The following is a 26,175-nucleotide window of genomic DNA, read 5'->3' on the forward strand; positions in this document are numbered from 1 at the left end:
TCAAGCCCTTCTTCTGATCAAAAGGAATCAATAAAGACTAATCTAAATGTTTAATTTGGAATTATAAGTGTGTTCCATTCTCTTCTTCAACCTCAGTAAGCAAAAGGAAGATTAAACAATGGTTTATGGTCTGATCCTGCAGACACTTGTGGTGGATATTAATTATATGAGAAGTCCCAGGTCTACAAGCGTGACTAAGATTAAACATTCACTTGACTGTTTTTTAGGGTCAGAATCTACAACTTTTGAAGCATACATGAAACTATAGCTCAATAAAAATGATCAATGGACAAAAATACTTCTGTATTATTTTGTGTACACAAAAGTATTTTCTTCAAATCAGAGAACTGAAAACGACTTTGTTAAAAAATGCCATAGAAATAATTTTGTAAGGGTGTAGCTTAGCAGTGAAGCTTTGAGTACAACTAAAATAAAAATCAAACCAACATTCTCCTTGACTGAGGTTACAAGATGCCATTAAGTACTGAAATTTATTTCTGACAGCAGAAGCAATAAAACTCAGAGGGTTACAAATCAAGATTAAAGTTGTAAGTGCTGTCAAGCATCAATATTAATGATGGAAGATGATCCAAAGACTCTATTGTGACTTTGGAAGTAATATGACTTGATTTTTTTGACCTTATTTTCTATAACTTTAGCTCTAGGTTCCAGATTTAATCCAAGAGATCGTTCCATCTAAGAACAGCAATTACAGGAACTAAGTGTGTGTCACTGAATGGATTAGAGTAGGCTCATGACAGAACTACAGTTAGGAAAACACCAACATCAGGGAGAAATATGAATAATTTGACATTAAATACCAAATAATAACCCCCCACAAAAATAGACAGTAAATGAACATGTAAGCGTATATGGCCTGCTTGGCTTTCAAACAAGCAAAAATCCCCAGTAACAACGAACCACCAAAGCATCAGTAAAAGCTACAATATGTTAAGAACAGAACAAAGTAGGATAGCAAAGAAATAAATTTAAAGAGTGGAAGTTGAAGACTGGAAGCATACAGGAAGATTTTGAAGTAATGCACAATGCAGTATACCTTGATGCAAAGAGACCTCTATATACAGGCCACATCTCTTGTCACCAGGATGCCATAAATCACCTCCACAATACAGCTGGCACAGCAATTTATAACAAAGTACCTAGTTCCAGTTCCTGACATGAGGATGGCAGGCTTTTCCTCCCTAGCTGTCTCTCTCACTTCCTCATCCTCTTCTTGCCTGCAACTTGCCTGCCTCCAACTATTTCCTGCATCTTTCTGCTTGGGGATTGAGATCCTTTTGGTCATGCAGTCCTACTTGTCTACTGTAGTAACAACACTTGAGTCTCTCCCTGATATGATTCAGCAAGCTGCTGTACAGCAGAATCGCCATCCCCCAGCCCATTCTTCCCACATATTGACAAACAAAATGGAAATCAATTCTGTTATTAGCAGGATCCATGTGTGAATCAATCCTTATCTGCTATGTCTGGATCTTGGCAGCTGAATCATCCAGTCCAGTGTAAGAGCCTCCTCATTCTACAGCAGTTTCATCCTGAAGCACAGAACTACAGAAAGACAACTTTCTATTCAACGATTAAATTCCCTATGGTCAAGCAAAACCAAAATGTCCTCCTTTCTTCAAGCCTACCATTTCGTCAAAGCGCTTTCCTAATCTTTTATCTTCACTGAGAAGATCCCTTAATTTTTAACACAGTTAACACATGGCACCGAACAGAGTCGCTGGCTGAGGCAAACCCTTTTGATTGCCACTACTACTCATCTGAACATGAAAGCACACATATAAAACACGACTGCTACAGTTCTGTGTCATGTTAACAACCTTGTTTCAGCTAACAGCATCACTAAAACACCCCTCTCTTAAAGTTGAGCCATCCTTGGATGTATTAAGTAAAAATCTTTTCTTCCTTCTACACACGCTTGATTAAGTCTCCAGTGGTGCTAACCGAAGATGGATGGGTATTACTGGGTAACAATACATGAAATGAAAAAAGCCTACCTCAACTTTACTGAGTGGTCTTGACTCCAGGAGTCAGAAAATACCTTTTAAAACTTTCTAATTCTACACAGAGAACTGCGTAACACGCAGTAGTAGATGCGATTCTGCCTTGTGATTTTTGCACGTTTTTTCTCAGAGGGATTGCACAGGCAGAAAACCACCACACACTAAGCACAGTGTGATCACAGCAATGGCAGCTACAGAGGTTAGTTGCTGGTCGAACAAAGAAAAATCTCAACATTTGTTTCTCTCTGTCATGCCACTAAGAAGATTTCAGTACAGGCTCTGATCTTCAATGCCTCATGTAGACACATGCAGTTTAAGAAGAATATTCAGCAAGTACTTCAGGCGTGGACACGTAAATAACAATTGCCACAGATAATACATTACTGAAACACTGCTGTACCTCAGAAGACTGTCTGCGTTTCCAAATATATAACAATGCCAAGATCTTTTTTCCAGTAAAATGTGACCCCATTCACTGGTTTCAGGTGGGGTGTGATATTGAAAAGAGTGTAGAACTTGGCCCACGGTCTCCGAGTCATACTGAAATCTCCGTGGGGCGCCTCGCCCACAAGTAAAATTGGAGAGTATCCCTCAATGCCCTGCATTGCTGCTTACCTACATCCTGCTCCAGGTTGCAGACTGTGCAAAGCCCAAGGCAGCGCCATACCAGGGACCTCCCCTGCTTAGCAGCAGCAGCGCTGTCGCTGCACAATTAGGTCAACCACAAGTTACAAAGGCTTTCTTGGGGGGGGACGGGGACTGGGACGTCTGTTTGCAAGAATGTTGCCCGTGATCATCAAGAGGGAAAGAGGAGAGTAGCTCATCAGTAAAGAATGTGAGCTTCTTGTTTAACACAAAACAGATCTTGTCGCTTTAATCTCAATAGGCTGTAAGTAATTAGGAAAACACTGAACTCTGAGTTTAGAGGAGTCATATCTGCACTCGTGCAGTTTGATATCTCATATATGTACACATTACTCATACGGAATGCCAATGATGGGGAGACAGATAAACCTCACCTGGTTTAAATGCTAATCAGCACTTTCAGAAATGAAGATATAATTCAATAAGCGAAGACTACCATGGCTAAAATACTCACTTTGATTACTACTATGGAAATAACCACCAACGACCTTGAATGAGATTAGAATCAGACCCAAGTGTTCAAAAGACATATATCCTACTCAGACTTACAAAATCAGTCACCAAAGCTCAAGCTATTGCTCCCTCTGAGTCCAATAAGTACAGGGCGTAAGTCTTCTCAGGCTATAACTGTTCGCTAAGTGCTGTGACCTTCTGGTTTTACAGCACTGCTGGTCGTTTACTGTCACATTCAATAATAACAGAAACAGTATATCCAAAAGCATTTTTAAAGAGGTAACAGTTGATTTAACCCCTACATGGTGAATAATCTGAACTTTGTAACGGTTTTAGAGTTCCTATAATTCCTCTGAGTTCTTGCTAAGAGGTTGGTAATTATTTTCCAATTTCTTTCATCACTTCTTCCACTGCCAAAAAACTTTTCTTTCCATGGGCTAAAATTACTTTGCTGTAGTTCAAATGGTCTATTACAATGAAGTTGTAAAAAATATTACAAACTTCATGATGTTAAAGAATATTAATTCTTATAATGATCCCCAAATTACAACATAATTATTTCACTGACAGTACTTAAAACTTCCAGCAAGAGAAAGAAACACTGCTCTAATTATTTGTACTGGCAGTAAAAAGTTAGACCACCACAAAAGACCAGTATTAAAAAAGTGTACATTTTTTCATACATTTGGAAGAAGGCTGGTGGAAGAAATGGGAAAAGAAAACATTTATTACGGCAATGATTAAGAGAGATTATGAAAATGGAAAACACAGGATTACTTTAAGAGTTTTCACACCAGAACAATGTGTTGTGGTCACATTTTACTCATGTTGCTCACCGATCAAAAACTTGTACATAGAGATAGGTATTAAAAATCATTCAGTGAGCAGTTAAAGCACAAGACAGGATAGGGCGACTTCTTTATATTTGTCGCAATTAAGACTATTTTAATCCAATATACTTCTTAGTATATTTGAGCCTACATGCATGCTTTTATTTTTTTTTTAAATGAAAAGAAACAAAGAGAAAAAAAATGACCACTGTCATACACTAACAATAGCATGGTGGGAGTGGGGGAATGGATCGAGCTCTGAGGCACTCCTCCTCTCCCAATTCCCGTAGAATTTCCTTGCAGAAACTGAAGGTGAGGCAAGGAAATGCTGAGATGAGGAACCATGCTCCACAGCTCCAGCCCTCCAAAATGAGGATGTAGGGCAGCTTAATGTTGGTTCAGCTCATTTAGGTCATAGAATCACAGAATAATTTAATTTGGAAAGAATCTCAAAGCAAGGCTAACTTCCATCTTCGATGAGGTTGCTCAGGACCTCAAGCACCTGAGTTTTGAAAATCTCCAAGCATGGAGACTTCACAGACTCACTGGGAAATCAGGAATCATTCCCTGGGCAGTGTTTAATGCTTCTCCCCATAAAGAACATTTTTTAATGCCAAAATTAAGTTTTCCTAGCTGCTCCTTGTCACTGTTGCAGTCTTAGCCTTTTACAGTGAGTCTCAGAGTCTGTCTCGCTCTTTCCTTCAGATGCAAGACAACATTCAAATTCTCCTTACCCTTCCCTTCTGCAGGCTGAACAAGCCCTGCTGCCTCAGCACCTTCACATACATCTTCAGTGCCTTCTGCTAGACTGTGCTGCCTCTGCTCTGGTTTGTCACTATCTTGTTCCACAGAACTCAAACCTGAACCCACTTTTGGACAATGGACACACATCATGGCAGCCAAGTAAAAGGATGTAATTATTTCCCTTGATCTGCCGGCTATGCTCTTGCTAGTGCAACCCAGTCTGTGGTTAGTGCTTCGTCACCACAAGGGCACGTTGCTTACTCACACAGTCCTGCATGTGACTCTCAGTTCTCATATAATAAGATATTTTCAGTCTCCTTCCTAGTCTTATGCCCCATGCTCATGTTTTCCAACAGGTTCTTTAATTGCAGTCCTTCTTACTGCACAAAACCTGCAAACAGAAGTAAATCCTTTCCTTTACACGCCAGCCAATAACAAAAATCAAAAGACTCACAAAGGATATGTCTCACCAGACATATCATCAGAAAGGTATATATGGAGTGTTATTAGATACACCCTGTGAATCTTCAGCATTTCCACAGTCGATCCAAAGCTAATTACAGTTAACTTAGCTACCTAGACCTACTCTCCTACGGTTGAAAAATAAATGCAATGTGGACTCATTTAACCTGCATTACCAATTTGAGGTAGTTAAGCACTTCCCTTGAGGTTAAACCTTTCTGCTGTTAGTTGATATCGAAACACAAAGGTATTGTAACTTTTACAACAGATTTTTGGCAGTGGTGTTTCCTACACCAAAGGCAATACAAGATAGGATCTAGCCAGGGAGCAGGAACTGAATAGTATCCCAGTCCCTCCATTGTTTTTTCCATGTACAAGTGACAGTTAAGGTCTCTGCACTAATGTTTGATTTTCCTTTCAAACCTATGCTGAAAATTATTACGAAGTCTCTCTCTCAAAATGACACTATGTAAGACTGCTGCCTCTACGAGGACTCAGAGGAAACCACCACTTCAAGTAAACATCTGCTACCCTCTCCCATTTCAGACCTTTATTTTTACCACCTGCCAAACAAGCAAACAAAGACAAATTTCTGAACTAATACAGTACAGATTCCCAGACAGGGGAAAACTAACATATTGGACTTTATCCCCATTTCTTTCCCACAATCCTTTCTTCAATGACTGAAAAAGCCTCTCTGACCTCTGCAAAGCCCATTTGACCTAGAATGCTGCTGCTATTGCTAAACTACTTTTCATCCTCTCTTTTTTGGCACTCTCTTGAACCTACTAGTTCCTTGCTTTTATAAAAGCCTTGTTTTGAGGCTCCGATGAGTCCACACCATAGCCAGCAACCAGCGTTCCTTATTCAAAGGGATCAGATGTCACAAAAGGGACATGAAGAGCAAAATGCTCTTTGACAGGAAAAGGATCTTGTGTCAAAGTAGATCTTCCCTTGATTAACTAGAGAACATTGCCACTTGGCTTGGAGAAAGACAGATTTTAAAAAATGAGTCAGTAGTGTGAGTTGTTAATTTCCTTCTATACACAATTAAGTATGATGGGGATACTTTCCCAGCAGTTCCTGGTGTTCACTCTCTGAAGTTAACAGCAAGCTAGAACGACTCAGAAGGTGCTTTCCTGGCTCTAGTCAGTCCTTTGCTTAGATGCGAGGAAAAGGGGCAGTGTGCCTAATCTGTGCACTTCAAAAAGACTATGAACAAGCAGACAATGTAGGTTAGAGGAGCAGGATAACATGGAAATATATTTAAGAGCATATAATAGACAGCTCAGACTTGCGCTTCATAAATCACCATGTGTAACACTGGTAACATGCCGTGATCAATAACTGGGCTCTTTGTAGGCCTTTGTGGGAAAGGAAAAACAAGATCCAAACCCAGAGACTGCCCAATATAATGAGCCTGGTGAAGAAATAAACCACTCTCCACATTTTGCTGGGAATTATTAGTCTTAAGTGATAGATTTTGGCAATCCGCATCCTTTACAGAGGTGGTCGGCTTTCATTCAAGCACACTGTAGAATCTAAACAAATGTACCATGAAGGTGATTTTCATGAGCCACCTTAGAGAACGCACTCTACAAAATTGCCTGAAAAGCATATGCGGTGTAATGATTAAAACCAGAAATGATTAGTGCACCTATGCGATAAAACAATGTTTTATTAGGTGTTTTTTAAGACCACAAAAAAAAGGCCATTTGCTTAACTTTTGTTTTTAAACTTCACCATCTTTCCCCCTCGTGTATTCTGTTCTATCAATTCATTCTCTTCCTTAGTTTGTCTGTTAACAATTCCATAAAATCTCTACTACAGTTTCATACTTCTAGCATAATCCAGAGGACAAAAACATAAAAGACTTTTTGCATTGTAATTATATCTTCCTTCCCCAAAGACCAGCTGCCAGCAAACTCAGCAAAGAAGAGACAAAAAAACCCAACCCTAAACCAAACACGCATATACATACGTACAGTCACACTTGTGGGATTTATGAGCTCTTCCCATAGTACAGAGACACGGTTCCACTCACAGTTGTGTATTTATTTCTGATTAAAAGTGATTTAAAAGTTAGGAAGTGTGGAAGGGAATTAGGTCAATCTGTAATAAGCTATCTATTACTGAAGCCATTAGGTATTACACACATAAAAATAAAAGATTTTAAACAGTTGTTTTCTGTTTATGGGGACAACGTATACTTGCCTTGGGCTTATAAGCACTTCTATTGAGAACTGTTGCACAAACGAGAAAAAATACTTTTAGTACCTTCCTAACAATGCAGACTTACTAGGCAGTAATGGCAACAAATACCGGTTTCGCTGAATACCGAAAGCTAAGAGTGAACTTCAGGCTGGAGTGGTGGTTGACAAAGTGGGATTTCATTACTCCTGGAGATTTTTTTTAATCCATTCTCACAGCACCTCAGTCCATTCAGATCTGTGATGTTGCTCTTCAGTTCCCCCCAGCAGTGCATCCATCATTTTCCCTTACATCACCTTCTATCTTTGTATAGGATAAGCATCTGTAGTATCATCTGATGTCAGACAGAGCCCTGAGAAAATTAAATGTTTCATGCATAAACCAACTGTCTAACTTACAATTAGGACGGCACAAAATAACTCTGTTTAATTGGCCAAAACAGGCTTCAGCCAAACCACCAATAACGTAAATACCTTCACAGCAGACTTTCAGCAACTAGCTCCAAATATAGATATGAAAACATTTTCATACACCTCTGTGCTATAGAGACACAAAGCTCTACTCTGACCTCTTTTGATGTACATTAACCAACTCTTCATGGGCCTCCTGATAAATGGAATACCCGTTTCTCTCTACAAAGTTCAAAGAATAATAGGCTTTTCAATATACTTGGTCTGGTGGTTTACTTTGGTAATTGTATTTCTAGAAATATTTTAACCTAGAAAAGCACGCTTCTTTGCTGAGTTTAGTTATTATACATTTTACTGGACATTCACACTCGATTACTCTGCTGTCATATTTCTCACAGCTGTTAAGTAAGATGTCCAATGATGCCAACAGAAGACAGTGGAAACACTGCTTGGAGTACCTGAACCTGTCATCACTAAGACATTTTGCCTCCTGAAGCTGCCCAGTGAAGAAAGAACTATTCTTGCAGAGCACAAAACTGAGGACCAGAGTACGCTAAATATCTCCCTGAAGATCTCGTGCGATATCCTCCACAGGGGCATTGTGTCATTTTCGAAGGACAGTTCCTAGGCACCCTGAAGACCAGGCTCCCATGCTGGGATGAGGGCAAACCAAGGGCAGGGAGGCCAGGACAGTGCAAGCCAAGCACACTCCCCACCTAAAACACTGCAGGCTATGCTAGCAGCAAAGAGTTACAGACACACCGCAGAAGCCCTTAAAGCCAATTGGTTGTATGGAAAGACGGCAAGAGATGGACTTCTTTTCCAGTAACACAGACAGAGCCAAGAAATCACTGCATGGGGCAAGAATGAAACGCAGGGTATCATGAACTCCATTCTCTAGCCATGAGAATCTTTTTCAGCAGTGCACACTGAAGCTCTTCCCCGGGAGCCTAGTAAGGAGGGGAATATCGGAGAGGTGGAGAACAAAGTGCTCACAGCAGAGCTCTGCTGTCATGCCACCACTCCTCTTTGACAGCAGATGGACTAATCAGATTATTTCAGACATAAGCAGAGATGGGAATACTTAAGTCAGAGCTGAATTTGGCCCGCTCCTCCATAGTCCTCTTGTGAAGTCAATTATCTCATCAATCCTGCTTTGCCCTGGGGCTCTCTTTCCCTATTAACTTGAAATACCAGGAGGAAGAAATGCAAACATGCAAGAGTGGTAACTGCGTGTTATGCTCTGTACTGATTTGCGGATAGTAAAATGTTAATGGCAGTGTCATCTCTGGTGCTATGGTGAACAGTACCCTGATGCAAGAAACAGGTCATCACCTAAACACCCACTTGGAATAAATTTTCCCCTTTCATATTTTGCGCTGTTAGTATCAGATCCTGTTTCCACTCCAGCAGTTGGGTTTTGCCACTGACTTCAATGGGAGCAGGATTGGACCTCTCACTGATTAAAATGCAAAGCTGCAGATATCTCCTGCATGGGATGAATCCCCACAGGGAAAATTTGTCTGCATTTTTATTCATGTGAAGTATTTTAAGGCTTTCATTTACACAGCTCATTCAATAATAACGTGCATGCTGTATAATGGGGTACCTGATTAAGCATGCTTAAGTGCTTTGCTGGAGCAGGGCCATTTCTAGAATTTGAAGGTTCACTATGATCATACCCTCAAAACAGACAAGCTAGTTTGGGGAATTTTTCACCTGAGTTAATGGGCTTAATTAGGAGCAGCATAAAAGGTCATTTTTCCTATGGGAAATTTGGAAATGTTTTTGACTTTCTTTCTTTTTAGCCTCAGTTCCTACAGAAATTAGGGTGAGAAGGTCACGCTGTTGTAGGTTTATAAGTCTGTCTATGAAACCCTCCAGTAACTTTTAAACCGGCTGCCAACTTCTGAATTAGTCAGGAAGGATAACACTCTAAAGTTCAGTTCCAAAAGTTTCCTAAAGAGGTAGAAGGACAGAGCAAGGAGACTTTCTTCATATATGTGCTGACATAAAAGCTCATTCTCTATTATCTACTAGGGATACCTGAGGGAAGGATGCTATGAACAATAGCAAAGCTTCAACCCAGAGCGTGCTGGGTTTAGATACCAGACAACTGAGTCATTAATGTAGAAGTCAAAAAGAAATGCTTAACGAATTACTTGATAGGGTCTGGGGGAGGAGGAGAAGAAAACAAAGCAGAAAAAAAAGGAAAAATTCCCAAATCCTAACATCCATTTGGTTTTGAAAAGCTAGAAGTTGAAGCTTCTGGGATTTTCTGCTCCACCTATTTTTTCCCTTTTTATCCATCATTATCGCTTTATTACCCCCTTCTTTCCCCTTATCCCTAACTAAAAAAGAACATTAAAAAAGGCACCTCCTCTTTCCGAATCCAAAGAACCAGATCATTTTTTTTTTTTCCTAAAAACACCACTCAAGGATTGTGTTCAGAAAATTCTTTAGCAGGTGTGACTGGCCACTTTTCCACTTTACAGTACAGTTCGTACAGTAATGCTCAAACATTATCTTCATTCTCCCGATTGCTCAGAAATTCAGCACAAGATTATAGAACTCTCACCTTAGAATGGCCCCTATCAGAACAGCACAGAATCAAGCTGGTGGTTTGTTACTGCTCTTCACATTACAGCGTGTAAATTTAAGGACTTCTGTCTCCATTGCTTTCAGTCTGCTAATTTTCTCCCAGGCACTAATTTAACTCAGTGGAAAAATTGCAAGGAGTTTCCCTGTGCAAGGATTTTTTGTGTAAAAAGAATGCAATCGATACACTGCCAAAGCCTTGTATTATGAACAGTGCCATGTATTTAATGTACCCTGAAAGTGAAGAAAAGCCTTTTAAGTACAATCTGTGTCCTTTGTAAGAGCAGACTGCGGACAAATGATTGCAGTATTTGAGGAACATCTGAATCCCATTGATTAGCTTGATGAATACAGAACAGGAAAGCTGCCAGGTACAGAGGAAGCTGGGCATGTCCACAAGGGAGTGGAGCAAACAAGCAAATTATGGTATATCCATGGGTTTTTTGGTGTTTTTTTTTTGTTGTTGTTTTTTTTTTTTTTTTTTTTTTTTTACTAAATGTTTTCATTTGGAAAACTTGGACACTTAAACTTCTAAGTTTTTTTAACTGACTGGTCAGTTAATCAGCATATTGTTCTCATTTTCTCAAGGCAAGCAGAGAAGGGTTTTAAAAGTAAAAAAATATACTTTAAAATTATAAATAATAATAATAATAAAACGTTTACATATGTTATGTAATTGACATAAGATTTCTTTGGGGAAAAAAAATTAAATCTTTCCTCTTTTGGGGGAGAAAGGAGGATAAGTCTTACCTACTAAAAAAGAATTGTGTCACTCCTGAGCATTGATTTAACATGTTTGAGAGACTGGTAGTACCCAAAAAGGGTTTCAGAATAAAATCAAAATACCAATGCATTGCTGCAATAGTCCCCAAAGTAGTTTCTACTTGTAACAACACCAGGCAGTGATACAGGCTGGCCCTTTCACAGCCTTTAACAGACCACTGTGAGGCTTTCTGTATAGGAAGTCAAGTACAAGGATTTGCTTAGCTTCCAAAAAGTTCCATCTCTTACGAGTACAAGTCAAGTAAAGAATGTTCTTATCTTGAACTTAAAGGCAGTAGATTAGTTTTTCTTACAGCCTCTGTAATTCTTACGTATGTAATGTAATTCTTCTCTATGTAATTCTTCATAATTCTGAGCTAATTATAAGAATTCTTAAATTCTTACATTCAAGTCTTGACTGTTACATCTATAGACACACCTTCTAAATAGACCTGTTGCATGTTTTTACTTAGTTAAGAAAAAAATGATGAAAATACTTCTCCATTAATTTTCTTGTTTTTATAAACTGAAGAAATATTTTCCCCTTTACTTTTCATCTTCTTGTCAAGTGAAAAAATTGAGGTGAGAAACAATCATGGAAGAGAAAAGAAGAAAAATGCTAACTACGTGTTTTAAAAAACATATCAATAATAGTTTTCATTATTGATGCTTGAAGTTAAAAAACTAGTTGTTTTGTTTGTTTGCTCTAACAAGTAAGTAGATGGTCCCCTACTAGTCCTTCACTGTTTATGGGAGGTTACCATATATTTAGCAACTTTACTTTCACCTTTGAATCACAACAGTCTTAAAAGAAAAAAAATATGTGTCTGTCATAGTCCTCCTTTCTCATTCTTTCCTCCGTCTTCTTTTGTTTTAGGTCTTTGTCCTCCATTACACCCCACCTTTGCTTATAGTACAGTAGGTTGGAAAGTAATTCTTTTACCCATGCCAGGAACCAATTATGGAATCCACAAAAAGAGCTGACAAAAGAGACTCTGTCTTTGCTCTCAGCCTTTTGCTCCCTCAGGCCCTAAAACCCAGAAGTGAATGTGCATGGCCAGAATTCTCAATTTCTTAGAAGAAAGCAGGCAGGCATTTTAGTCAGTGTTTAGTGACTTAGAAGTGGTAATAGGAAAAGCTGAGTATGAGCATCTCTAAGGATGGACAAGCACTTTGGTATGGGTATTATCGCCTACCTGGAACAAAGAATACAAAGATTTTCAACAGGTTGCTTTCTGTAGCTCTCTGTGCATTGCCTGCATTTGAATCAGTAGAATCTTGCACTACAAACTTCAATGCTCTTTCAAATACCAACCTGACAGTTTGATTTGCCCCATACGTAGTGTGTAAATCAAACATAGCTTCAAATTTGTACCCAGGATTAAAGTTCTCACACATACACACCTCAACATGCATGTATTTGGCTGGACACAGATGTTTAATCTGGCTTGTGACTGATAAAGCCTAAGTCTCTCTACTGGTATGGGTGTGACAATTTCTTCATATTCCACTGTTCAAGTACAACAGAGTATGTTTAAGACACCACTGAGTTATTAAAGGTACAGCTCACAGATTTAAACTGCGCTTATTGTGACTAAGGACAAGGAAAACAGGGAATTTGGTTTCACTTAGAATAAACATTCACAGTTTATCCACAGACCACTTGGATTGCGGAGCTGGGCTGCAAGGGAATTAGAAGAGCAATAGCTTTTCATTTAGTCAGGATGGGAAATGTGAAGCTAAGATTATTCCACACACTGTGAAATAGGTAAATAACCAGTTAAAAACTTAAATATCAGGAAATGAGGCTAGAAAGACTACTTGATTCACTGGAGTCAAGTCCCATACTTAATGTAATCAGAAAATATTTTGTTATGTTCAAAGGAATTGTCCTCCCTTACAGTAGGACTGACTTCTGGCTCAAAGTCTGCAAAATCATAGGTATTATTTCCAATACCGTGGCAGGCAGCAGAGTGAACATGGAAGGGAATACAAAATACACCCTTTCCAAATGGTGTTACCTTTACTCAGGACTGTATCTCCTTCTTCAGAACTTTCTCAAGGCATGAAAAAATCAAGCAGATCTGGTGACCCAAATTTACAATCTTCTTATTAGAACTGAACAGGAAAAAAAATAATCTTTCATGTTGAAGAAATATTCAAGGGATATAAAGGACTCAGTAGTTGATACCTATTCAGTATGTTACCAACTTCTGAAGTAGTTCATTCTTGCTACTGGGCTTGATCCTTTCAACAGTCATTTACCACTTGAAAACAGAGCATCACGGAAGAATATGCAATAAACAAGGAATAAAGCATCTGATTCTTGCATAGAAAAATACAAGATCACCTTTCCCCTTCTCCACCTCAGCAAGAATCAGCAGAGTTTATTACGTGTAAGCTCTTCTGGATAAATAAAGAATTAATTATGTCACTTTTTGTTCTGTCAGCTCCTTATGAATTTTAACAGTAGACTTCTCTAGCCATACAGGTGCTATACAGAAGCCTATCTGCATACTATATATGAGATATCTGAATAAGAAGTGTGTAAACAGTTTGTCTCACTGTCCTTGAGGGGGGAGTTCATAGTTCTGCAATGACATTAGAAAACAACATGGCTGTAATTTTGGAGGGATGGAATAAGTTACATTCTGTCTTCTAAAATAACATGTATTTTACTATGGAAAGTTAAATGGTGCCTACTGCATGTACTAAATATATATTGAGAGTCATGGCAGTGACTGGAAGCCAAGTTTGGAAGACAGAACTACTGTCTTATACACACACACACACACGGCCCAACTCTCACAAAGTGGCAGTTTATAGTGGGCTGGAACAATAAAGAGGGCTTAAAGTGGCTGTAAACATAAATGATGAGTGTATGAGAATCATGACCACAGAGTTTACTTTACAAATCAGAATATGGGGACAGATGATGGGCATATGATAGACTGCATGGCCATGTGTTTAATATATAAATGCATCATAGGCCTTTGCAATTCATCATACAATTTGGACTGGATAATTTCTCTACCAATCACTCTTCCTTGGCACTTATTCGAGCACTCCAGATGCCATGGACAGCTTTAAATACTCCCAGTTAAAAATGAACAAAAAGAGAAATATTTCCTTTTTCCATTCATATATTTAGAATATTCTCTTCGTATTTTACCTGCCCAGAATAAGTTTCAGTTCTGGACCAGTAGCACATTTTCTAAAGATAAAAATGGAATGAATTCAAAGTTTAGTAATCTACAGCCCTGTCACTGGAAAAAAAAAAAAAAAAGATCCAGCTGCTCAGTGAGAAAGACAACATTCATTTCAATCCTCAAAGATTTCAATCCTAAGGAAAAAAAAAAGAAAGCAAAATGTGTAGAAAAGACATTTAAGGAAGTTTGGAGAGTCTCTGAATCCTAGATTTTAGTCTCTAAATGACTGAATTGCTGGTAATGAAGTCATTTGTCTGTGAAAGAGGATGGGTACTAAAACAATCTGCTCATGGTTTTAAAATGCTAAAACTCAAACTGATAAACCTTGCTAGCAGAACAGGTCTTTCTACACTGGCACTAAACCTAACCTACTCCTATGCACTTGTTCTTAAGCACATACACCAGCCATATGTACTAATTTCCACACCTTGGACACAGCTGCCATAAATGTATGGGCAATATTAACGCAATATAATAGCCAACCCAACATGCCTAGAATGCCTAGAGTAAAAATTTGAGCTTACGTTTGGAAGATGCCATCACAGTGGCATCACCTGCAAATATGATTTTACCTTCCTTTTCCTATTTGCAATGAAACGGATTAAAAAAAAAAATCTAGAATAAAATATTTATTTATCTTTTTAGTTGCTTAACAAAACAACTCAGTAAACTAAGTTCAATTTTATGGCATTCTTAAAGAACTGAAAATCTTTGTATAAGTGTGGTATCTATTAGCTTAAAATTCACCTTTAGCGTTATTCTTACTCGCTGCCTAGTGCAGATACGTGACAACGTTGGCTCCCCCTGGTGGCCAACATAAAAAAAATTTTATACGGCCATTCAGTGAAATCTATGCACCAGGGAACTTGTTTCTAATTCAATGGTTTTCATAGGGGTTGAGCACACTCATCAGGTATCACAATGGGCTTAATCATAAATTATACATCTCTCCTTTTTTCCTAAGAGCACTGAATGTCACTGACATTGGAGTCATATTACTGGAATTTGTTTTGATTTATAAGCTATCTATGCATTTACTTGACCTCCTGAAAGGGCTTAATAATATTTTCCAATTTGGGTTTTTTTTTCCTTTGTTTTTCACCTCAGATATGTTACCATGAAGGACAGTATTTGAGCAATGCTGTTTGGTAGTGCAGATAAATCCTGAATACATTGAATGTGTTTCTTACTAACTCTGGTAAGGGCATTTTTATGAAAAATTGTAGTATAGTATCAGTTTTTTATCAACTTCTCCATGTCATTCTCATTGCATTTCTAACGTCTCCATGGTTAAAATAAAAGGAGTAAACCTAAGCAGCGTCCTTTCGTATCACTGCTAACCCAAGACTCCATCAAACTGACCTACACTGACATTTCTTCCTCTCACTGAAAATGACAGAAAACCTCTCATTCTCTTCCAGAAGCCGATTGAGGCGACGTTAGAAATCATGGGTTGAAGCCTGGAACAAGCAGGGATTCCCTGTCTGTACCTCGGTGCTGAGCTGGTGCTCACGAACCAAACTTCCAGTGAGTTCGTGTTCCCGTCATCACACTATTATGAACTAACAGTTGTGAAACAGAGTATCTATGCAATTCCACTGAATAGATTTGGATTTAATGAGTGTCACTGAAAGTTCTTTCCCACATTGTGTATAGTAATGGGAGGTTTTAAACATGCTAATGTTATACTATAAGCATAATTTCTTATAATTAAGATGATTTCTTTTAAAGATGTAACAATTTTTCTTCTTTTTTAAAGTTCTGTATAATACTGTTTATGTACCTGGCACTTATGAAATCGTAAGAAACAAAGGATATGAGCTAGCATAAGCAAGACATTTTTTTTACATTCCGAAAGGCAGAGCCGGCTAGCTTAAACCAGTCATTAATATATTTTATGTAGAAATTTCACAGAAAATATTAATTCCCACAAACATATTTTTAGAGGCAAATTTTGCATTTTAATTAAAAAAAAAAGTAAATTAAGGATGAGTAATGAACTTTTTGAGTTTTCACCTAGAGCTTTTAAGAGTTTGAGCAGACCACCTGAAGAGACAGCTTTCCACAGCAAACTTAGCTGGGTGGAGAGGGATTATAGCCGCATTCCTTCAAAGCAAGGAAACATTTTAACCAAAAACATAATTTTGTTGAAAACTTGAGCCTCCTTGTCGTGGTTTGTGCCATGGTGGCCGTAGTTTTTAAGCTAAACTGGTGTCAATGCAAAGAACTGCTTTTACAATACACTGTAATTCTGCATTGTACTCAATATAAAAGACTTTGTTTCACTACTTCATTATTCCATTTTTATACTAGTCTGAACTCCATGGGGCATGTAACTCCGTGGAGGTACAAATAGGATGTAAATAGAGTAATGAGAATGGGTAAATTAGGTTCTTAATCTTCACATTGTGAACACCTACTAGGTGTTTTTTTTTAAGAGAAGACTTACAATTAAATCATTGTCCTGCCTTAAGAAGCTATTACAAAGTATCTGGCAGCGCAGAGAGTTCAATTCTACTCCACTTTATTAGAAGACCCTTAGGGTATTAAGTATACTTTCTGAAGCATCACTTAAAACTTATTAACTACATGTCATATTTGTATTAAAAACCGTCAAAACTCTTTTTAGTCATGTTCCACGTTATCTGTAGGAATGCTTTGCTTTCTTATTCTCCATTTTCCCTACCTGGAAAGGATTCAAGATGAACATGATTATTTGCTTGAGGGTAAAACAATAATTTTTCATCATTTAAATTAGAGTTATGTATTGCAACTCACTCATTTAAATAACATAAATGTCTTAAAACACAGTACATGTGAGGTCAGAATAGTTCTGGGTGTGTGCATCATTGCAGCTCATAAAACCTACGCTTATAGTTCAGAATGATTAAAAATACATGCCTTATGGGCCACTCACACGAAGAACTTTCTTCAGCGCAAAGAAGTTTTGGTAAGTATAATCCTATAGCTGATATTTTAATTATAACTCACTGACTATTTCAAGTACAACTGTAAAAAGGAGACTTGCAAAGCAAGATTTCTCTTGAGCAAACAGTGTTTGTATCTTTTGTTACAGAAATAGAACACACACCTTGATTTCCATAGGTTTTCTCCAGCATCAAGATAAAATTACTCATAATAAGGATCAGGATGAAAGCAGAAGTAAAGCCTATGAATCAGTGCATTTGGTACTGGCTCTTAGTATTCCTTTTAGGCCCCTTATAGATCCAACAGATCTGTTTTTTTTTCTCTTGGCAGCTTGACTGATAGCCAAGATACAGAAAGAATCTTGCACTTCAACTTGACTAGGCCATGCCCAGAGGAACAAAATACATGCAATGAAGGCAAAAGAGAATATAGTCGAGAATGTAAAATGTTATACTGGGATAACAGAAAAAAAAAAGGAAAATGTTTTTAGGAAGTTTTCATTAAACCTTTAGACAGTATTGAAAGTAATGACACCTTGTTCCAAAAACACGCTCTTTGAAACACCAAATCAAATTAAACCATGGCTCAAAATAAAGAGAATCTTTTGAAATGGAACAGACAAATGTATGGATAATCTTTCTGAGGCTGATATATAGATTTATGGAACACAGCATCCAGTTCGGGAGCATACATCTCACAAATGAGTATGAACCACAGCCAAAAATAATCAATAGTAATTAAAAGAGAATGTGCGAGTTCGAAAAGAAAGGAAGCCAAAATCTCAGTCAGAAAAAAAAGGTTCTTTTCCAGCAGGGAAGGAAGGAAGGCAACAGAAGAATCAGGGTAGCAGAGGCACAGGAGGTTCAGAGGTATGAAGGTCATAAGAAGAGGCAAGGTCTGTCAGACGCGCTTGGTATATGAAGGGAATGATGCACAACAGTAAACTGTTGGGGGAAAAGAGTAAAAGGATAAAATTATAAATATTGTGTAGGTCAGACAGCAGAATGGCTAGCATGCTCAGTAATGTTAAAGAATTAGACACACAAAGGAGGTGTAGGTGCATGGGCACATGTTTTGAAATTCGGAATCCCACAGATGCTCTGAGACTGCCTTCCTGGGTTCAGGTATAAACTAACTCAATCCCAACAGAAAACACACCCCCTGATATGCGGCATGTCTATGAATTCTGCTTTACTTGGCCTGAATTTTAATTCTCCATAAGGTACAAGATAGATGATGTCGGAGATTCAACTTCATTCTTTAGCCTCAGATCAGGCTGGATGAGTGAGAGGAGCAAGGGCGGTATAAGCCTCCTAAGTCACGCTTGCAAGTTTTCTTGCTTTAAAGACCATCTCTAAGAAAGAAAAGGCTGGGTCACCTGACAGATGCCTTCTGAAGCACTGCACTATGACAGGCCAGCAAAATTCCCTACTCAGCAGCCTGCAGTTCTCAATTAATTCAGAACCACATGTAAGAAAATGTAGTTTCCTCTCAGTGAACTTCTCTACCTATTTTTACTTCAAGTTAACCAAGTCCAACCCTTACAGATTATACCTAATGATTGGGAAGGACTAGGTATATATCTGAGGTGACTGAAGAAATATGACCAAATTGCTTGTGAAACTGTCACAGCTTTTGTCAAATGGCTTGTATTACCTGTTAGTATATCAATGATATAATGAAAAACATTAAAAATTACATATGGGTACAAGGCTCCTTTCTGTTCTCCTTGTTCCTTAAAATTAACCTGGTATCAACTAGTAGTATATGTGTCATCTATCAAAATAACTGGGAATGCTTATATGCACTCCTTCATCCCTTTCAAACTTTCTGGTTGAGTGATGATTGAGTATTTTGATCTATAGTTTAAAAAAAAAAGACACGTTCAAATCATTTTTTCACTTCTTTAAAGACAAAACACTTTCCAAAACTTAAAAATTAATTAGGTGTCAGGCCCTTACCCAGTGTGAACTCTGAATTCACTAGTACTTTATCTAGTGTCAGAGTGAAGAATTTAACCTCAGGATCTCACTCTACAAGAAGGTGCATTGTTTATTCTTTTTCAAACAACACAAAATTTCAGACTTCTTACTGCATTTCTTAATGATAGTTCATAACAAGTCAAATAAAGGGCTAATCATGGAGGCTTTAGTTTAGTTAGCATGTTTTAGTTGCTTGTCTAGGTGCAGCAATCTTTCAATATGTGCGTTCTTTACCTGAAGTGGCACTTACTTCAGGAAGTGGAGCTTACTATCAACTCATTTATTGGGAACTTCATAAGCTATGTGACATAACCAAACGCCATGCAACAGAAGTGACAATCTGCACTTCTGCATTCCCAAAGCGCAGTCAATCTTAGAATCACAGGCCATGAACAATCTGATTAGTAAGATAAGGAAGGAGAAAGGATTGCATAAATATATCTTTTTAGACTTGTACACAACATGCAGCTAAGGGTCTACCAGACCAAAAGTTAAGAGGAAAGGTCATGTTATAAGAATAAAAAGATTAAAAGAGCAAAAACTATGAGGACCAACTGTACTCTTGTTTGTGGAAACGTTTCTTACCATTAGAGTCAGAAAAGCCCAAGTATCTTACTAAAGGCACTATTCATGAATGACTTACACTCCACGTAAGTTTGGAAAACTCCGTGAAGAGTGATTACCACCATCCTCTATGAAATGAAAATTCCTCAACATGGGTTTCCCAGAGCACAATGGGACTACTGTGTGTTTGCTGGGAAGGAATGAGGGGTGAGGCACAGTGCCCCACAGACAGATCGTAAGGAACGAGAATTTAAAGTCCATACGATCACAGAATTTTAATTTCTCAATGGGAATCTTATCTTGTGAAAGACAAACTGCTGCTGACAGTCACCCACTCAGCAAAGGAAGACCACAATCCTCATCAGAGAAAGCTGATTTCAGAACAAATATGCCTTTCATCAATAGTTGGCATCAGTAGCTTATCCTCCTTCCCACCTTGTTCTGTGAGAAAACACAGTTACTGAGGTTAGAGTTAGGAAGATTGAAAATTTTGTTCTTCTTTGAATCTACCGCCAAAGCCCTCTTTGCGCTGCTTGAGGCATTCTCAGGCAATAAAAAACATCATTGCAAAACTCTGTTCTTATACCACTCAATCACTACAGTATCTAAGCACCTTTCAGAATGCCATTAGGCAATATAATTAGCATCTGTCATACGCGCTGCTTTCTCTCATGGGTACATCCATACACATTTCTCTTGTGTAAATCTATACACGTATCTTTATCTAGGTAGAGCACCGCATAATTATAAAGCTAAACTTGTTCCTCTCCAACACCAATGCTTTAAGTCTAAAGTAAGTACCCACTGAACACTATTCTTTTGCTCTCAGTAAACTGATGATAATAAAAGCTCATGTTATTTTCCATGTACAAGCTTAATCAAATCCTTTTGGCTGGGATATAGTGTTTGTTTAAGAGCAGATGATCAGCCTGATAAAATCAGAGCTGCATTGATTAAAGGGTATTTGATCACCAAGGTAGATCAGGAAAGCATTGCAAAATAATAGTGGTAGAAACTCAAATGAAGCAGAAATATTAATGCAAAGAATGCCACAAAGGATTTTTAATAAAGAAAACATGGTAGGCACACTGACGGTATCTAGCAAAAAACCCAAGATTTTAAGTATGATATGATTTCTGTGCATACACTGGTGAAAATGAAATAGGGTTAATCCTCAGCAAGATTCAGGTTTTCTGTTAGTATGGATCTCCTTAATTTCCTTCTTTCCCCATCAATAAAACTTGTCAATCTGCATTTCCTCAGCACAGATTTGAAAAATAATGCTTTATATTTAGCTGGTATCCAACAGCAAACACACCAACATTAATGTATCAGAGTAACTGCTACCTGCAGAATAATTTTGGTAAAGAAAATGTCCTGGAAAAAGATGTTTTGTCAAATTAGCAGCTAATGGAGATATTTCTCTATCCCATGGTTAGGAGACACCCTCCTAACCTTCAAAGGAAGTGTGTCCATGAGATGCCGTAAGTGCAGAGCTGTGCTGCCTTTACAGGATCTACATGGGTGTGCAGGGCAAGCCCACAGGGAACATAATACATGATCAAAGACTTGGATTGTGTACAAAGATTTAAAAGACAGTCAATGGATAAACATGAAAAAGTAGCATGAAAACATGCTTTTCAAAAATACACAAGGATGTGGAAAAGACCCTATTTCTTTGTCTGATAACTGTTATGCCTCAAGGGGAAGAGCACACAAAGGACTATCCAGAGATGGCAAGGAACATGTACCCATTAGGAAAGGAAGGCCTTTAACAATATACAGCTTCTATAAATGGTTTAATTTTCCTAAGGGAGACACCCTGTAGTTTTCAAATTAGACTGGTAGACCTATTTACTCTCAAAGGAAATTGTCTCTAGAGAGACAGAAAAAATGTTAGTACAGAAAAACAAACATAGAGAATTACTACAAGACAGCAGATTTTTGCTTCCAGCTGCACAAAGTCACAAGGTTTGATGGTTGTTTTTAAATGCTTCATACAATGGCCAGGTATCATCCACAAAACTGTCTCCAAGCAAGTGTTTTGTTTACTTTGTATTAATTAGTTACACTGCATTGGGCATTTTAAAAGATAACAGGCTGGAAAAAAGGGAAAAAACAGACATGTATGTCTAGAGAGCAGAGAGGAAAGTCTGGAAAAGATACCCCTGAGAGTAACCATCAAAGGAGTGGAAATGCAAATATATATATTTTCAAACATACGTTTAGGTACCAGCTCTGTTGGTGCTGTAAGATCTGCTTCTCTGTGACATATTGTTGGATCCACAATGTCTCTGTCAGGAGGAGGGTAAGGTGGGGGTGGGGGGATCACTAACTGGGGTGGACCACGAGTGGTGCCTCTAGGAGGCTTTTGTGGCACCTGCCGTCCATCACCTACAGGGGGATCAATTGACCAGTTACTTCATTGCAAGATAACGATTGCTCTGTTTATCGTTATTTTTTAAACGCATATTGATCTTCCCATACCCACATCCAAAGTCACTCTGGATCTAATTCTGCCCTTATTTATACTGAAATAATTAAGGGAGAAGGTAAAGCTCGATCTCTCTTAAACAACAGCAATGGGACCAGAATTGGGCCCAGCACATACATGCGCATCACAACTAACAGTTAAAAATCACCAGTTTTGGAAGACATAAGGAAGGACAAAAAAAAAGTTTAATAAGAAAAACTGAAAAAAGCTATGCAAGGAAATACAAAAAATGTTTTATTTTTATCTTCTTGAGTGCCAAATTGCCTCAATTTGCTGACCTCTAGGATACTTTACGTGACTACTTCCCTGACTCTCTGAGAGAAAGAGGATGATGCCTCAGGTCAGTATTTTCAAGTAGTAGTATTTTCTTTTTATGAGTAGGTTTTTTATTATTTTGACATCGTGAAGAAGCAGATGATTAAGTAATTTTTTGCAAAACAGTGTTTTAAGCTATCAAAGGAAACGCTCATAAATTTGGCTGGGGGCTTATTTCAATACTATGTGCAATAACTAAATAAATGCATGCAACTTTGCACTATATTAACCATCTGCAATGTTAAAAAGCTGCTGCCAGTTTGCAGTGTGCAGACCTAGAGCTACTGCAATTTGGAAAGTCCTTAAAGGCTGAAAGTGCACTGAGGAACCATGACTACCTGCTCATTCTGCTCTCATACCCTGCCTTAAGCACCTACTGTGGTCACTGCTGAAGACAGATGCTGGCAGAGACAGACCTCTCGTCTGATCCATTTTGATCATGCTCTGGTGCTGCTGAGAAGGGAAGTAGCACCAAGAGGGAGGAAAAAAGATTAAACCATTCAGACACAATTTAATGCTGGCATATGTGCAGACCCTTTCTTACTGCCGTGAGAAAACTGGGCACAATTCTTTGGTGTCTGAATAAGTGATTCAGTATTGAATACTGAAGTGAATTTACCAGTTTGAGAATATTTTTGATGGGATCTTTTGCTTTGATTCATGTGGCTAATTTGGGAGATACATAGGTAGCTTTAATCCTTTTTCCATCATGTGGCTGCCTATTTCTTGCAGCACATTATTTCCCTCACTACAGTCTTGCTTTTTTCACAGCTTTTCTCTCTTGCTTCCAGAGCCATCTGTGCTTTCTCATCGTTTTCTTGCAAGGGCCCCCAAAAGAGGCTGTTTTACCAACCTTCCCTTGCTGTAACATTTTTTCTTGTTAATGAACACATTCATTCAAGAAAGTAGCAGGAAACGAAAAGCACTGAAGATAGGGCTACTGTGGGACGAGTTCTTTGTTGGTGTAAATTAATAAGGCTCCATTAAAGAAAACGATACTAAGAATCCTACATCAGCAGAGTCTGGCCAGCAAGCACTTATGTACACAGTACTGAACAGACTAGAAGTGGCTCTGCTCTGCTTTATTTCGTCTGTAACATTCCGAGCACTGATACAAAATAAAATGAACACTTAGAAAAAGTTAAAGCACCAAATGTCATCAATAAGTGACCGGCTGTAGGGCAAAGCATGAGGAGCGACAGACCGTGACATCTGCAATGGTTAAAAGTAAGCCAATTTGCTGAAAACTGCTGTGTTATACGGCACAGCGAAAACGTTCCTCTTAGAGGGTTTAAATAAGACATGTCAATGGAGTCGAATATGTCACAAGATAATGGACTCCTGCTGCTACATAAATGCTGAGGCATTAAATGTGAAGCATTTACTGAAAATAAATGTTGGAACAAAGCCAAGAGGTTTCTTTCTAAACTGTGAGGCATTTGTAATGTAAGCAATTATGTATGACAGGATGTCATATCTGTATGTCTTAGGCACTTTATGAAACATGAGGTCAAAGGCACGAACTGAAGTGCACTGAGCGCATTATGGCACTTGAAGAATGATTCTCTTAATGTACTGAAAAACGAGTTCCAATATGTGGGGTTATTATCTCATATCATTACCCATCATAAAATGACTTTGTTTGCTAAAAGCATAATCTTGGGGTCCTCACCCCGGCAAGCTCCCACCAATCTCAATAAGGTAGCAGTCATACAATGACAGAGGTCTGGGAGAACGTTTTTCAGTCTTTCTGTATGAGAGTAAATGTGGTGTTCCATAGACCTGAAGGCTAGAGTTTCTTTTGTTGTGTCCAGCTATGTACAGCATTCCTTGGAGAGGACCAGTTCTTTTCTTCTACTGATTAGCTAAAGACTCAGCAGAGATTAGTTCATAATAAAACTGAGGACTAAACTAAAAAGAAAAACTTCACTGACTACGGTCAGTTGATGTCAAACTGTTGGGGGACTTTAGTAAAAGAAAACATCTTCAGGCTTTAGGAACATGAGGAGATACTGAACCAGTTTGATTGTACATTAGTTCTAGCAGAACCCCATGGCTTCAGATGCTTTCAGTATTGCCTGGCCTATCTCCATTTACTAGCATTTCCATTTATTATTTCCGTATTTCGATTTAGTAGCAAAATCACCATGACCTTAAAGGTGCAGAATAGGCCCAGGGCTGGTGCTTTTGGATATTCAGCGTGTACCAAACATTCAAATCATCTGATGAGTGTTATCTACCTTTTACTACCCTATAGTACTTCGAATGGTGTCATTTAAAAAAAAAAAAAAAAAGAGGTAATATGCAAACACTTATTTCCAGACTTTCATTCTGCAGAGAAATGCGTTTTTCCCCCAAGTTACAAAAATTTCCGAACTCACAGGATAACAGAATTAAGGAAACTTCAAACAGTGAGCACTGAAAGTACATGCATGGGATTACACAGGAGAAAAGAACGCCTCTCACCCATTGTGCTCTTCCTCTTCTCTTCCCTCTCTTCTGTCCTGTTTGGCACAGCAGGAGTGGGTGGAGCAGATGCAGTTGGTGGAAGAGGGGCACGCCTCTTCTTTTTCTGTAAATCATTTAGGGATGATCCTTGTGAAATCTAGCAAAGTTGAAAAGTAGACACAGTAAAGGATATGTTTTCTCAATGTTGTAAATTGTCAGTAACAAGAAAAAAGTGATTGTCATATGACCTAATTTCTCAGCACAGTATATTTATAATGAACATTTATAGTGACAACAGAAGATTAAAAAGACAGATCAGAAGGGCTATAGTAATACTGCACTCAGAGAAGGAAAGGGACAAGAACTGCAAATGACTGTCACAGCAGAAATACCAGTCTGGTAGACGTTGGATGTTTCTGGTAATAGGGAACTAGAGAACCCAACACTCAGCGATGCACAGTATGACACTACGTGTGGTGTTAAGCTTGAGCCATAGCATGATCTTGTTTCTCCATTGGTTGCTTCAGACCTTGAATTATGGTTAAATAGTCCAATTGGTACGTGTAGGGAATAAACTTTCTCTCGTTTCTTTGATTTTCCTCTCAAATTCTTGTTTAAGGACTTCTGAGAGAAGAATCAGCATTGAAAGTTTGCCTGCATGATGATATGAGATCATACTATACTGTATTTATGTCTACTGGACTTCACAGACATACTTTTGAAGATCTGTAACACCTCGGCTTCCAATAGTTGCAACATGCTGGTTGGCAAGACAAGACTTCATTACTGTTTACGCTGCTTTTAAAAATATGAAAAATTTTATTGCGAGTGACTTGGGTTTCACTGAGTTGCATAATATTTTCTGTAGCTTGTTAGAACTTAGCTCTATTTCCCTTTTCCTGAAAAACAGTAATAATGAAACCAAAAACATGAAGGAAAATCCGTTGCATTCTTATATTTGAAAGGTACTGGCAACACCAGACAGAACCAGGCTTAGCTGAGGCAGAGGGTAACGGGAGCTGCCCACACATGGCATGCTGTTGGCACTCCTCGTCTTCACGTGCATCTCTTCACTCCTCTGTCCATCACGATACTC

The 26,175-nt window shown here is 38.4% G+C and overlaps 1 protein-coding gene across 11 annotated transcripts in view; it reads right to left on the minus strand.

Moving 5' to 3' along the window:
- The window catches only part of COBL (cordon-bleu WH2 repeat protein), a 164,113-nt gene that overhangs the window by 29,670 nt on the left and 108,268 nt on the right, over positions 1 to 26,175 (minus strand). For 10 of the 11 annotated variants that reach the window (XM_063326237.1, XM_063326238.1, XM_063326240.1 and 7 more), the window contains 2 exons: positions 25,098 to 25,236; positions 22,046 to 22,216 (listed from right to left, as the gene is read on the minus strand). In XM_063326237.1, coding sequence (XP_063182307.1) covers positions 22,046 to 22,216; positions 25,098 to 25,236 — 310 coding nt within the window. The remainder of the gene's footprint in view (positions 1 to 22,045; positions 22,217 to 25,097; positions 25,237 to 26,175) is intronic. The other variant, XM_063326248.1, reaches the window with a different exon arrangement.

The sequence above is a fragment of the Chroicocephalus ridibundus genome, chromosome 2, assembly GCF_963924245.1.
Source record: "Chroicocephalus ridibundus chromosome 2, bChrRid1.1, whole genome shotgun sequence".
NCBI classification, from domain to species: Eukaryota; Metazoa; Chordata; class Aves; order Charadriiformes; family Laridae; genus Chroicocephalus; species Chroicocephalus ridibundus.